We start from the raw sequence: 15,759 nt of genomic DNA, 5'->3' as shown, positions 1-15,759 counted from the left end.
TTTTTTTTTTTTTTTTTTGAAAATCATAGAATGTGTCACTATATGAAGGTTATATATTTGAAGTGAAAAGCTTCTCTTGGGAGGTGTTTCCCACGACCTCTCACAAATGATTTTTTTTTTCTATTTCCTGAAAAAAACGAATATTATGAGGTGTACGTAAAATTGTATGTTCCGAGAATCCTTTCCCATATTTGAAATAAATGAGACAGTATCTGGTTTGATAGAATTTTTTTTTTTAATATATCATTTACTTTTATGATTTTTTTCTTTAAATATACATAATGTTTTGATGGCATACAATAGATGGTGAAAAATACAGGGAAATGTTGATTGCATAACTATTACATTCCCTCACAAGTTTTTTTTTTGGGTTACTTCTTTCAATACTTGTAGTAACAAATAGGCAAGTACACATCTTAAGAAATAAGAATAATCACAAATTATTTTATTAAAATAGAACAGGCCTCGATACAAGAGTAAGATTGTTTCATAGCAACCTAGTGGGGGGGGGGGGGGGGGTTTGAGTTAAGAAACAGCCCCTCCACGAAGCTGGGGTAAGACTTATGTAAATATGACCTTCCTTAGATCCTGTAATGGCAGCCTCGTGCACTGAATATGCTGCTCCTTTTTAAAAGATAAAAATAAACACAAATTAAAACACATATAATTTGCTACTTGTATTCTGTTAAGTACTTGCTTAGTTGCTTGTAGTGATAAATTAGACAACCAGATCAACTAATGCAAAGCTAAAGAAATGCTGGGGGCGTCTTACTTTATTCTTAAGTCTTTGGCTTCAAGAGATTCTGTTCAAAAAGTATGCTTTGAGAATCATTATTGGTCCATGGTAAACCACCGTTTCAAGTATGAGGAAGAGGCATGTGGAACTAATTTTTCTTATGCAAAAGTTCTAAGGTGTGCATTAATGTTTACTCTTTATTATTTCTGAAAGTTTCAATTGAAAAAAGGAGTAAAAGACACGGGACATGTAAAATTATCACCCAACCCATTGATATTGATGCCCCCTATATGCGATCAGGAGTGATCTCTTGTCCTTCAAACAAATACACAAATCATAATACATCGATCATTTTATTACAACATTTTCATTTATATCTATATATTTCTGATTCTTCAAAAATGTTAACAATTTTTTACATATTACACTGAAATAAAGATAATTCCATAGCACTAATTTGTTCTGTTTCATATCGATTTTTGTTTTTCTTTAAAAAATGAAACCTTTTTTTTTTCGGTAAAGAAAAAATGGAACCTTTTAGAGCTTATGAATAGCGGGTGAAAAAAAAAAGATTTTATATATGCCATAGAAGGGATAAATAGGTTACTTCAATAGTTCATAGAAAAAAAGAATGTACAAGAAATATACAGATTCTGAAGCAATACAGAAAATTAAACCAATTAATCTTACATATAAAAACCCAAAAACGTAATTGTCCCCGCTTATCAAAAACATATTAATGTTGACACTCATATATACTACCCTTTAAATCCAGCAAACGCACACATACGCCACACACACATATGCAAAGAATCAAGGGAAGCTTACATCTTTTTCTGACGGTAGTTTTCTCTCACCCATTGTCCACTCCTTCGGTCCTTCAAGGGCCTGTGGTAAAAGATCAAAAGTGAATATAAAAGCATCTATATACTAGATCATCAGTACTATTTCCTGATACTGGATGACAATTTGGAACCGAAACTGAAATCAGTCATTTAAAATTGGACTGAACTGAATCGAAGAATAAATGATTTGATTTTGATTTAAAAAAAAAGATTTTTTTTTTCTCAATTTGATTCAGTTTTGGTTTCAAGGGTGAAAGCAACCGAATAACATTTCATTCATATTGATCCTGTAATTTCAAGGAGACACGCTTGTGATAGAAGTAAGGTTATAACAGATAAGATCGTGTCAAAGGACAAAGGCCCTATTCAAGCATAAAAGAGTATGGCCTATTTTCCCAGACCTTAGTATTTCTGATTGATTTTTTTTTTTTGCTGATTGATTCAAGTTCTATAATCTTACAGGTTTACCAAAAACATGAATGGCTTTGTGGGTGATTCAAGGACACCAAATCTGTTTTAATAGTTGGAGGCTCATTTTATATTTTTTATTGATGGAATGACCTTGTGGGTGATTCATGAATGCTAAAATAGTTAAAGATCCTTACCGTAAGGAATTGCATTCTTTCAGCTGGATCCATTCGTTGGTCCAATTTGATACGCCTTTCTGCAATTTTTTACAGAAAAAGTTCATATATAGATCTCATGTGGGAACTCGGAAGTAAAAGATCATAGAAATTTGTTCTTCTTCAGGCAATGGTGGTTGACTTACCTTCTTTTTCTGAATTGTGGTCTCTGTTATTCTGATCACATCGTTCCAACTCCTCTAAGCTATGAGTCAAAAACTTCTCTTTGGCCCATGCAATTGCTTCATCCACTACCCCATCTGTTGCTTCCATCTTGTTTGAAGTGATCTCAATAACATAAGAGCTCATAACTTCATCTTCTTCTTGGTCGTCCAATTCTTTACCCTGAATGTTGGGTTTTGCCTCTGTTTCTCGACAAAGTGAAGAGATTGCAGAGTGAGGAGAATCAATGTCTTCTACATTATCTACTGACATCTTAGTTCTTTGGTACGGAATGGGTTCTACATTAATGGATTCTGGTGATGGAACCCGTCTTGAAAATCCGAAGTGGGTGCTTCTGAAACTCTCGTGGGAGATGTTGTCTGTCAATTGGAAGTCCATGTAAGAAACACGGTTGCATGGAATTGCTGAAATCCCAGGTCTCTTCTGCTGTTCTTCAGGTGTCGCTGACAATGAATTCCATCTACAAGGAACATTGATCGGCCTGAAACAAAATTGATCATTGATGCTCATTTGTATCAAACTGATTCAGTAATTTTCACTATTAACAAAGCTACCTCATTATTCAGTTCAAGTTCTTAACAATTCCTATTTTCTATGAACAAAATTTAATGTGGGCTTTAGTATTACCTACAGAGAATACAGAACCAATTGGAGAAAAGGAACAGTTATTAAAGTAATGGTCTTATTGATGACAGATTTTTGAATTCATTCACCCATGGAGAGTTTTTGCAGTTACACACATTTGGTGTTGAAAAAAGCAGTGATAGCAATATAGGCCCCATAAGTTTTAAAAGCAATGGCCAGCAATGCCTTGTGGCCTCCTAAAAATTTGATTGCCAAGCTGCCAAAACTAATGAGAATGATTACCGTTTCACATGGCTTAGAGTGAAAGGAAATCTTTATCAAAATCATTGGATTGGAATTCTTTTCTTTTTTAATTATAGAAATAAAATATAAGAATTTGGAAATATGGAAAATGCTTTCAAGTTTGCAAGGACCTTGTGTTCTTGGATCAATTGCAAATTTTGTTTTATTCCTCAAATTTGGATGAATAATTTTTTTTCAATGCCTTCACTAAAATATTAACCTCATAATTTTTCTTCACCCATCTAAAAAAAAAACTCATAATTTTTTTTCTTCTAGGGGTACAATTATTAACCTCATAATGACTTGATGCTATTTCAGCTCTATAATTATTTTTTTGGGGGAGAAATAACTATCCCAGAGCTTGGTGTACGTTCTGATAAGTCTTTATCTTGTTCCACATGAAAAGACATAATTACCTTATTTGGTGGAGAAGAGAGAAACATAGGGAGCTCTGACGTTGTCGCTGGCTCTGTCCTCCTCCCCCTACCTTTTTTCTAGTAATGTTTCAGTTTGAAGAACTCAGATTTCATTTTTTTCAACAAAAAATATTTCACAGGAATTATCTTAAATGCAAAAGGAAATTGCTATATAGAATGCCAAACAGTTTTAATAATAATATAAAATAATTTCCAAATTAAATTTTTGAATGTTCTTTTAAGAAAACTCAAAAATAAAAAATAAATTTGTATTTTAGTTAATGAGCAAATACAATTATCACCTTCATGGGAAACCATCCCTTATCCCTATCACTTGGCTAGATTATTTTCTTCAATCAAGCATTTCTAAAGGTAATATTAAGGTAATGCATAATAAAAAAAATTAATTAAAATAAATTTACACCTAAAACTGATTTTTTTTTTTTTCGAAATATTTTCAATTGAAAGAAATCTGAACTGAATTTCATTTAGAAATCACCAAAATACAGAATTCTTACTCTAATGGCGAGCAAAAAAAAAATTTGGGGGAGTGGGAGAGAACATTTTAATGGAATCTACGAAGGCTTCTCCTCTCTGGAGTCCCTACTCCTCAGCATTTCCTTCTGCGATCTGGCTCTTTCACGGCTCGGCAAGGATGGCCGCACACATCCAACGACCTATAGCACCCATGCATGGATCTTATCAGATAATTATATACCACAAGGTGTTGTAGGTCGGCCGATGTGCGCTGCCACCTCTGCCGCGTTATAGAAGAACCCCTTCCCAGTTGACCCCCTAGAGGCTCGTAGGTTTAAACTGATTCTAGAACTACAAGCCTATAGGGGCACTATTCACTGTTTGATACTACTTTTTAAATTGTAGCTTCCGATCTAAAGGTTCTTATTAATGGGGTCTACGCTCTTTTCCGTGGACCCTATCACTATAGACAGTTTTACTGAAAAACGAACTAGCTCCCGCAGTATACGTGTCAGTTTGGCTCTGGGATAACATGTATCACTGATGGAAACGCCAAATGACTATCTTACCCTCCATTTTCGGATTGTACAAGCTAATTTATACCATAAAAGGTTCACAAGAAGGGGTAAAAAGAGTCATTTTCACTGAGAGAAAACAAAAAGTATTGTAGTACTGCACAGAGGTTACCTGAGCTTGGATGCGAAGGAAGAGAAGCCAACGTCCTCTGCAATGGGAGGACGAAGAGGACTCAAATCCTCCGAACTCAACACCGACGAAGAATTCGATTTCGACTTCGATTTCGACTTCGACTTTGATTTTGATTCCGACTTCGATCGCGATCTTGTCCTCCGATCATCGTCCGATCCAAATATGTCATCATAAAATCCATCGCTTCTCCTGAAACCTCCTACTGCTCCTCGACGAGACGACGGAATTCTGAACACCGGAAGGTTTCTACCGAACCTATCCGGAACATAAGATTCCGGCGACCGGAAAATCTCTTCGTAGAAAGACTCCGAAGTCCCCGACCTGTTAGCAGCAGCCGTCAATTCACCCGAGAATTGACGGAAAAGAATGCTGCGAGGTGGACCTCCGAAGACGTCTTGGAAGTCTTCAGGCTTTAAGGTTTGTGAGGAATCGGCAGATGCTTCGAGACCGAAAATGGATCGTCTCATGCGATCTGATGAGGTTTCTTCGGTGGATCTTCGACGAGGGATGTTCATTCCCATTCTCATCCGCCATGATTCGTCCATGGTCGCCGTCGTCGGGGAGATTTTGCCGGAGAGGTTGGGATTTAGAAGGAGAAGTTGAAGTAAGGAGGACAGCACTAGAGGAGGGGGAGTAAAGGAATACAATATATAGACGACGAAAATTTTAAAAAAAAATGGTTTCTTTCTGGAAAAAGAGATAAAAGTGAATTTTGTTCCCTCCTTTTTCTTTCTTTTTGGTCGACAGCTCGAGTCCAAATATTTATAGTTAATTTTTCTTTTTTACTACTCGTAATGATGAGTTTTATCCTCAAAAGAGTAATATCAATTGTCAAATCTGTAACCATTTTTAAGTTTGGATTTTGTGGCGTCAGGCCAGATGGGCCGAGAACTTAAAAAAAAATGTAAGGGCATTTTAGTAAATTTAAATATTTAATACATATTGATATCGATTGTATTCGGATAAATATTGGCATCACACATGCTCAGAGAAAGAGAAGAATTGGAGTGAGCATCTATACGAATGCAAATGTTCACCGTCATTAAATAAACCTAGAGAAGAGAGTTTGCAAGGGAGTTGGAGTTATACATGGGGCTTGCATATCCACTTTATGGGAAAAGGGTGGGTACATTATCGATATATTGTAAGCTAACTCCCTCTATGTCTATCTCTCTTCCCCTTCGAAATGACCTTTACCCCTCCCATATGACGGTTGGTCTCATACCCTCATTTGTGTCACCTATTAGCGTACTGCACACGGACGGTGGGCTTATCTCTCTACTCCACTTTGTATAATGCATGTGTACAAATGATGTTGGTTATCCTTGGATAGATAAATCTCACTGGATTTATCATGTGATTCAATCATATTCCCTTGTGTATTAACAAGCATTTCCAAATATATCCTTACAAACAACATTGGTTGTTTACAAAAACAAACAACATTGGTTGGGTGGTACAAGATAGCGTTTGACATAATTCAAATTTAGTTTCAAATTACTTTGGTACATGAATTATTAGTAGTAAGTTAAGGGATTGATTCTACCAAAAAAAAATGTTAAGGGAGTGATGGATTCTAGGAGTCCTATGCATGGAACCGTTTGATACGTCATAAATGATTGATACATGGTAGTTTGATTGATTGAAGTATGAATTTGGTGGACATGTTCACATTATCATCTATCTACTAGTGTGCGGAATTTTCTAGCACAAGTGCCGTAATAGATGTTGAAGAAGTAGACAACTCAACAAGAAATCATGAAATCAAAAGGGACAATTGGAAAACCAATGGAGACTATCCGGATCAAATTAAATAGGTCATTAAATTTTGATAGGTGACATCCATCAGATGTGGTCCTAAATATATTCAATTGGTTAGATCCATTACATAATCAATTTACATGGCTAAAAGGGACAGACAACAGAAATATTAGGAGAAAAAAAATTATCCGATCATATGCTTTACGCCTAGACATAGGGTGCGTGAAATTATTATCTGTCCCTATTGGATGTCTCAAGGTCTTTGACGTAAGCTTTCATTGGCCTCCATGCTGGTGCAAGACCATGTGACAAGTTATGTTCTCTCTCCTGAAACTTCAATACCCATAAGTTAATAAAAGAAAGTTTTCCTACACCGATGGCTGAAGGTTCAGCTACTATTGTAGACATTAATGTCAGACCCCCTTATAGAACGAAGTTGATTATACCTCCCACCCTTGCACGATGCCTTCTCAACATTGATCGAAGGCCTTGGTCACCATGGCAGAAGGAAATCTTGGTCGGAGTTAATATGTACTATTTTCATATCTTCAACTTAATTATTACCTCTTAAATTTGAACTATACCAAAATATACCCAACAATAAATTAAGGTTCACATGAAGTTTGGTTTTGAATAGAGTTGAATGACAAAACATGATCCATGTAGCACGTGAATTTAGTTCACATACCCATAGTATTGGTGATTGCATGGGTCATCATCCATACCTAACACCAATACTGATACGCATCAGTTGTATTGGGTCATATCGGTATTGAATCCAGATTAAGACAACATTTAAAAGAAAACAAAAACAAAAATATACCACATCCTTTCCATACCGTATTGATATTAATCATGGTCAGTCATGGTTGATATCAATACAAATCAGCAAACATGACCAATCGAATCGAGATTTAGCCCATCCTATTTAGTTGGAATAAAGGTTGAGTTGAGTTTATATATTTTCTTATTCCTACATTTACTAGGTGTGTTCTTCATTAAGCTAGACCTATTGAGATTAGGATCTAAGTTGGTCCTGAACAATTTTGATCCGGATCTGAATAGAATCGGTCTTTTAATGTTCTAACCCTAGTTTTCCTACATAGAGATTAGGACCTGTCTTGGCGTCAGGCGCTTTGAATTTTATTTTTATTTATTTATTTATTTATTTATCTATAGCTTCGTTTGGTTGTAAGAAAAATGCAAATTTCTTTTAATATATTTTTAGGAAAAGTAATTTTGATGTTTGATTGCCAGGGAATATCATATTATATTTATAAATTATAAAAAAAAAAAAAATCACTTCTAGGTTAATAATTACCTTTTTTTTTTTAACTGAAAGTAAAGTAAAAGCAAATGCCCTCCCTCTCTATGTAGTTTTGGCTCTCTTTTTTTGGAGATTTCGAAAGAAACATTTCCGCTTTTATTCTAGATGAAGAAGTAAAGTAAAATCAACCTCCTTGGTCTTTGAGCAATGTTGATTCTCTTATTTTGGAGAATTTTGGACGCAAAACCCGACAAAGAAGACCTATTCCAATGCAAAACAACCATAAAAATGGAAAAAAAATGAGCAACTGATGAATTCCATGTTGCTCTTCAATTTTACCTCTTTTTTAACTTTTGATTAACCTCAATGGCATGATAGCATGAAAATGATGAAGGATAATCAGTTTTGGAAGTGACAAAACTTGTTAAATTGATGATACATTATTGACTAACTTGGAGTGTTGATGAATAGTAGAAAGCAAATTTAAGAAAAATTTTCCTAGGATTTATTTGAGATTAGTGCTCTATTAATGCAAATGATTTCCACTTTTTGAGAATAAAGTCAATTAATTAACCAATGAAATTATGACTTCTTAGATGCTTAGAAATCACGTACAAGTCATATCAAACGATGATCATAGGAAGCAATTGATCGAGGCAATCTCTTTAGATATGAAAAATGATTTGGTTTAGTTATGGAGTTTCCTTGGTCTTTTGTCTTCAAGTGAACAAATTTTTTGTTAATAGTAACTTACCTGGGAGGCTTTTGATTAAGCATAATTAGGTATTTGTTTGGAGAGATTACCTTTTTATTCGTCTTAAGCTGCCCTACTTTGGAGGTTGTGGCAGGTAAGGATTTTTACTTTGGAAGCAAAAGGGAATGGTTAGACATTTTTTACCTCTTGGTTAATTTGGTAGGGTAAAGATAAACAACTAAAAGGATAGTTTCTCTTCACCCATGGTGAAGAGATTCCCGGCCCTACTTCCCATTGGATTGTGTAGGGGGAGAGGAGGTCAGTCGTATTATTGGGTGAAGAAAAACTTTTCCAATAACTATGGCGAAGTTTTTCTTCACCGTCGGTGAAGAGAGTGTTATTTTCCTTTTGCACTTTTATTTTAAGAAGTCCAAAATGCCCAGAAAACATGAAAACAGGACAAGTGCAAAGACCCAATAGAGGCTGTTCTACTTAATGGAGTTGGCTACTTTGGTATAGGAATCAAGTCCTTTGATCGAAACAAAAATGAAGGTTAAACTGTTAGGAAAGACTTTAGCAGCTGTTTTTAAGATTTATAGCTGCTAAAGTGATATTTTTTGTTTCGCTCTTCATCTTCGGATTCCTATCTAATGATTCAAGAGGTAATCCTGGATGCGAAGAATAAAAGAAAGAAAAACCTTGTCTCCTTCTCCTTAGAGGGATATTATGATTTATTTATTTATTTATTTTTCACATATATGAAGGAAGAATCTCTTTATCATATATTGCTTTTCGATGTTATCATTGAACTCTTGGAAGAATGAATGTCATCGATAACTCCTATCTCTATTACTGAAGTTTGAAAATACATCATTCCAATTAGAAGATCATATCCGTGGATAAAGAGATTCTCTCCTCGTCTTGAAATAAGAGAAATTTGGTCCGATATTATTATTCTTCTCTTACACAGTAAAGTGTTAAATTTCAAAACAATCTGAAATCTAAATCCACCTAATAAGACCAAACACTAACTTTTTTTTCCAGCATACAAGAAATAAAATCACACAAGAAAATAAAAGGGTTCTAAAGAAATGGCTTTACGCACGTGGCTAGGGTCTTATCTATGGACCCTGTGTCCAATTCCACCAATGGCCACATATTAGAAATAAGTGGAAAATCTGCCTTAATAGCTGTACAGGGGCAAATGACAGAGCAAGCAGGTGAGGGAAAGGATAGTTGCTGCGTAGTAGGAGACCATGCATGCTTTGAGTTGGATACACTTCACCTTTTATGAACCCTATCTTTGTTCACTTTCGCCTTTTGAAAAAATAAAAAATCAATGTAAACTTTGAGGTATATATATATATATATATATATCAAGTGGGCTTGGTTTAAAGGGGTCCCAAGACATGTGTGTGGTTCTCTCTTCTTTTTCTTTTACAATGAAAAAAGAGAGAAAGCAAAGGAATCCCATAAGAAAGAAAAGAATCCATTCCCAATACAAAACATTTGATAGGAGCCGGGTCAACCCATGAACTGTGGTCTCAGTTGCATTTCTTTTGCTTTGAGTGTCTTGTGGTCCAAAACACACAATTTGACATGATATGGGCTCTTTGTACCACTGAAGTAAGGCTGTAGAATCCAACCCCACTCAACAACAACCCACCTCCCAATGAACAAGGATAGTTGCTTGACTGTGGTTCTTGATGGGTACATCACATGGGTAGGAAGTAAATAGCCCATTGGATTCATTCTACAAAAGTTGGATACTATGATAAACATGGGTTTGATCTGTCCTCTCCTCATTATATTAATATCCCAAAAGAAAAAAGGAAAAATCAGAAGTCACTTATTGAAGTGATTATAAGATGAAGTTGGAACTTGAGTATTGGTCATCAATGAAGTAGCATCTTTTGCAGTAATTGTAGTGGATTGGCCGGCCAAGAACCAGACATTAGAAGTAGAAGGTACCCTATGGTGTCTTCCCAGCATGAGTATTACCCCTTTTTAACCCTTCAATGTTCAAAGAGTGTTCTTCTGTATGACCTCACACTGCCCTTTTAGCCGTTCTATGCAATGTAGAGAGAGAGAGAGAGAGAGAGAGAGAGAGAGCTTTTTGTCTAACCATCACTACTACATATAGCTTTTGCAGAAGGAACTAGGTCTCTTTTTCAGTGTGGAGTTCTTTGTAATGAGTAAGGAACAAAAAAATCTCGTCTTAACTTTTGTGATTAGCACGAGTGTGTTAAGTAATTCTTAAATATAAGAGGAAATGAGCATGTCAATAAGGTCCACAAGGCGAAGCAAGAGGCCACCAGCCCAAGATCACCAGCCCAAGATCACCAGACCGAGTCTATTTGCCCAGCCTGTAGCCCACCAGCACATAGATGAGGTTGCCGCATCAGCTCTTTGGATTTTTGGAACTTAATTTCTTGGGTTGATTTGGTATGTTAGCTAGTTCCACATGTAACTAATTCTTCTTTTGTAGTATAAAAATTGCACTCAAGGAGATATTAATGCTCTCTAGTAGCAAACTGTCTTTGGTAAAGAATGATCAGTTGGTGAGATAGAAGAAACTGTTGGAGATGGGACTAGAACCATACTCAAGTCATTCATGAAGTTACACAACTAATTGATATCTTTTTTACTTCACTGTAAATTACTACTATACTCCAATTAATGTACTGTATTGAGGGATTTGAAAGCAGAATGGGAAAAAAATATAGGTTTTTTCCCTGAACCCAATTTTGTGGTGAAGAGAGAAGAGAGAATCTCTTCAACTATGGGTTTTGATACTTTAATTAGATTAAAGAAGAGTACTTTCAATCTCATACAAATAGGGAATGGGAGTTAATGGTGAACCATAGTCCAATTGTAGCATCACATCATCATTGGTGAAAAGCTAGAGGACCATGAGTGAAGGAAAATTTAATCTTCTTTTGTGGAGAGAGATTCTCTCTTTCCTATGGGTGAAAACTTAATCATTTTGTTTTAGTGAGTATAATTGATAGTAGTAGGAATATGGGAGACTGGATATGGGCATTAATGGCTTCACAATATAACATAATCTACTAGACCATTAATTTCAATGTAACAAAACCCAACACAAATTCAGAGGGCTGATAAATATGATGAAGATTGGACCAAAGGATTGGCAGTGGAAAATGTTACCTTATCTTTGATATTGGAGAATCTCTTTTGGGCAACAAATATTTTATTTTGCAAAAGAAAAACAGTTGTTTCGTTAACGTAGCTCATCATCTAGCTAAATGGGATAAACAATATTTCCAAAGATGTATTTTTTAACGACAGAATCTTCCACTACTTGGTGACAACCAAACAAGGGAAAAATTTCAGATGACAAGAAAATCGTACAATTTCGTGCGTTTCATTTTCTTTCCTTTGGCTTCCAAACATAGCTTAAGGGTATTGAAATATAGGGTACATTTCCTTAACCGATACTGATACCGATATCATATATATCAGTATCGATCTCATTGATACCGATAACTAAGTCCTTGCCTGGAATGAATATTCACTACTATTAATAATATTCATGTATGTGAACGATCCTGGTCTGTGGATATGATATATATTTTCTTTCTCTTCATTTAATAGATGTCATATTCATAGACCAAGATCATTCATGTACTACGCTAAGTATTCTTCACGTTACTGGTCATGTAAGTATTGAAAACTCAGTAATTCTCCTACTAACATAATCCTCATCACTGGTGCGTGGAGGTCACAGACGATAATCTGCTGAAATAATGAGCGGCATCAACCCTAATAAGAGGAGGAGAAGCGGCAGAGAAGATGGTGTCGCAGCCACAGATTTGTGTTGCAGTGATGACATACTAACAGAGATTCTAATTCGTTTGCCACTCAAATCAGTCTTCAGATGCAAGTGTGTATCAAAGAGGTGGCACCACCTTATCTCCCACCCTTTCTTCCGCAGCAGTTATATGTCCCACATAAGTAGCAACACCGCATCTCCTCCTCATTCTCAACGCCGCCGCCGCCTCCGCCTCTTGGGCTTCTTCCAAACCCCATCACGGAAACCCTTCTGTGGTCCATGTGCCAGACTTTTCAAGAATCCACCAGCTACACCACCACACCACCACCACCACCAAAAGTGTTGTCTTGTTCGGCAGAAAAAGAAGAAGGTGGTGTAGATATCTATATGGCTTCTAGTTTCGGGTATGATCCTGGGAGATCTAGTTGTTTGATTTTCATGCACCATACATCGTTTGAATCATATTTTTGAATACTATCCATCAGTTTGGGTGTGGAGCCTCTTTTTGGACATACCATAGGTGAATGACAGATATCTAATGGCCTTGAATGCCAAATGGCAATTCTTGGGGAAATAATCTTGGATAAGAAGTGACAGACCAATGAATGGGTCATCAGTAGGTTGGAGTTATCTGAAAGTATTCTCTACTTGCTCGGCAACATCATCTGCTTTTCCAATGGCCTTTTTCTATGTGGTTATCATGACCCTGACCCTAGTGTTTAGAACATATTCAACCCTGTAACCATGGAGACTTACCGACTTCCTCCTCGTCCTCGTCAGCAGCCTAGATCTATCATGGGATTGGTTGTCACCGCCGGCAGCAGCGATGTCAATACTTCTTCAATCCTGGAGACTCCATTGAGATGATGACATTCTTCTCGGTTACGGTATAGCTGTCACAGGCAGTAGTGATAGCCACTTGTGTTCTTATGACAACAAATTCAAGGATGGTGGCAGTAATAAGAGGAGCCATTCACTGGTTGAGTGATGATTTTTCAACATTGGAGTGTATGATCCGTATGACATGGGAGATGATCTCTGGAGATGATTAAAACTCCTCCATTCTACAAAGTTTCATAAAAGACATACTTCTTCCTCTGGTTCCCCTTCCTAAGTTTTGGCTATCATCTTTATTTATTTATTTATTTATTTTTGTTTCTTCCTCCCCTTAGGGTGTATCATATTTCTGTGATTTTTTTTTATTTATTTATTTATTTTTATTTTATTTTTTATCATATATAAGCTAGCATGTAGTCATTGTTTGAATTTTGATTTGTGAATGAATGTTGATTGATATTCTTTGCAAGACCAGAAGAGGTTTCAATATGTACCGATGGAAATCAGATGTAGTGTGGTAGATTTGACTGCAGTAACCCCAGAAACTGTGGACATAAATTATTGGATAGGAGGAATAATAATGTAGTTACAGGATGCAAATAATGGATCTGAACATGACAAAGCCACTCAGTAATCTGGCTTCAAAAGAACAAAAGGGTTATAATTTATTTTATCTTTTTCTATTTTGCTGCATTAACAAGGAGAAATAGCAACAGGATAGACCTGGTGCACAAGGCTCCGCATATGCAAGGAGAAATAGTAGCTGTAATTATTACTAGTACAGCAATACCTATGCTAGTTCTTCTTGTCGACTATTGTGGGTTCTACCTCGTGAGAAAGAAGAGAAGACAAGAAGTAAACATATCCATTATGATTGCTATGGTGGTTATATAGAGGATGATGTTCACATGGACGGTGGGAGTATGTCGCAAGGTGAGAGAGTAAAGAATGATAAATTTGGAAATCAATAGAGTATGATGGGAAGTAGCATATCATTGCCATTGCCATTGTCATACATTATTTAAAAAAGTCATGTCTTATGCCTCAAAATGAAGTGGGCATCGTGCCATTTGGAATGATAATATGATAATTTTGACCATTGGATAGATAAATGATGCCTTGCATTGGATACTCGCTACTATAATACCATGCACTCAGGTATAGTCTTGTCTATTGGCCAACTATTTGGACTAAAATATAAAATATTACACATAAGTAAGAGGCGTTAAGATCTACTTAGTTCACAAAATTCGAGGTGGCAAATATCTGGCTCATCTGGAAAAAAATTTCAAGAAGATAAATTTAAATAATAATAATAATAAGAGAAAATTACATAAACCTCCCCAGTGTTATGCCCAAAAGCTATAGTACTCACACAAATTGTCAAATATTATTTGGACCTTCCCCATGTTGATGGCATTTTTACTATTAAAGGCACTCCGTTAGATTTACATAATTAAGTGATGACATCATCGGGGCATAATTTTTAAATCCCCATTTTACCCTTTGTGTATGTAAAGTTACCTATTACCCTTATCTTCAACCCGCCCACCTACTCCAACCCAAATTATACTAATCTTCCCATCTTCAACTTAGTACAGTTTAGGTGAGTTGTATTGGTTTTATTGCTTATATGCCATTGGAGTCCAAATGAATCGATCTCACTTGTCAAAATTAAGTCTAAAATTCTGGTTATTTTTACTCATGACTATGATATGAATTAATAATAATAAAAAATGAACAACAGTTCAGGCCACCCCACTTGACATGTTACCGGGTTGAAAATTTGAAACTCAAGGATCCGATTTTGGTTTAAGGGTACATAAATTTTAGATTAATCGGTTAGTCTTGGTCCAACCTAAATAAAACGAATATAAAAAGTTTTACAAGAAATTAAAGAACAATCATACAGTGCTCATTTCTAGGAAAAATTACAAAGTCACACTTTATACCTCACACCCACAACATTGGACTAACGACCCACTAAAGAAATAATATGTTCAGAAAAAATTCACGTCTCTGATCATTTTCCCAAGATCAAAACTTTCCGTGTCTCCTTTGAGACTATAAAGAATTGAAGTGGTGAACAAGGATTTAATTATTGGTATCATTATCTCTCGATATCAATCTAGATTAGATCGGATTGTGCGTATTGATCATTTTTGCCCTCACTTAAAAAAAAATAAAGTATATTTTCTTTATGATTTTATCCCTGAAACGATACTGGTAATCGATCTAGAATTGTAGATCGATCAAGTATTGATATCGGTCTCGACCGATACAATTGATCCAATACTTAGAACCATGGTGGTGAAGAATTCATGAAGAACTCTCGCTCAATCTCTACTCTCTCCCTCAACATTGCTTATCAGTGGTCTCCCTCATCCCTATCTCGGTGAAATCGAATTGAGAAACCATATTCGTGAAGAAAAAACCTCATTCGATTAAAAATTGGGATAGGTTCCTATAGGATCTCCCCTCTCAAAATCGAACGTGAAAGTTTCATCTCATTCGGCTCAAGTAATTACACCAAATAAAGATAAAGGTGT

At 35.8% G+C, this 15,759-nt stretch overlaps 1 protein-coding gene across 3 annotated transcripts; it reads right to left on the bottom strand.

Moving 5' to 3' along the window:
• Positions 1-424: 424 nt before the first annotated feature.
• LOC122058924 lies at positions 425-5,531 on the bottom strand. 3 transcript variants are annotated; one of them, XM_042621638.1, is made up of 6 exons: positions 4,835-5,531; positions 3,671-3,748; positions 2,351-2,868; positions 2,187-2,245; positions 1,565-1,624; positions 425-624 (listed from the first exon to the last, which is right to left on the bottom strand). In XM_042621638.1, exons 1-6 carry the CDS (start codon positions 5,398-5,400, stop codon positions 562-564), a joined length of 1,344 nt encoding a protein of 447 aa, XP_042477572.1. In that variant the 5' UTR covers positions 5,401-5,531; the 3' UTR covers positions 425-561. The 3 variants fall into 3 exon arrangements, with proteins under 3 accessions (XP_042477572.1, XP_042477573.1, XP_042477574.1); XM_042621639.1 differs by having other exon boundaries at positions 425-618; XM_042621640.1 differs by lacking the exon at positions 3,671-3,748 and having other exon boundaries at positions 4,835-5,518.
• Between the last annotated feature and the right edge of the window lie 10,228 nt (positions 5,532-15,759).

Source organism: Macadamia integrifolia, chromosome 13, assembly GCF_013358625.1.
Source record: "Macadamia integrifolia cultivar HAES 741 chromosome 13, SCU_Mint_v3, whole genome shotgun sequence".
Lineage (NCBI taxonomy): Eukaryota > Viridiplantae > Streptophyta > Magnoliopsida > Proteales > Proteaceae > Macadamia > Macadamia integrifolia.
This window is presented reverse-complemented; position numbering and strand designations above follow the sequence as displayed.

Excerpts from the sequence above, each read along its gene's own strand:
- LOC122058924 (XM_042621638.1), bottom strand. The coding sequence starts at position 5,400 with ATGGACGAATCATGGCGGATGAGAATGGGAATGAACATCCCTCGTCGA. Across the intron at positions 1,625-2,186 it reads AAAGAATGCAATTCCTTACG|GCCCTTGAAGGACCGAAGGA; the intron begins GTAAGGATCTTT and ends CTTTTACCACAG. Across the intron at positions 625-1,564 it reads AACTACCGTCAGAAAAAGAT|GAGCAGCATATTCAGTGCAC; the intron begins GTAAGCTTCCCT and ends TCTTTTAAAAAG.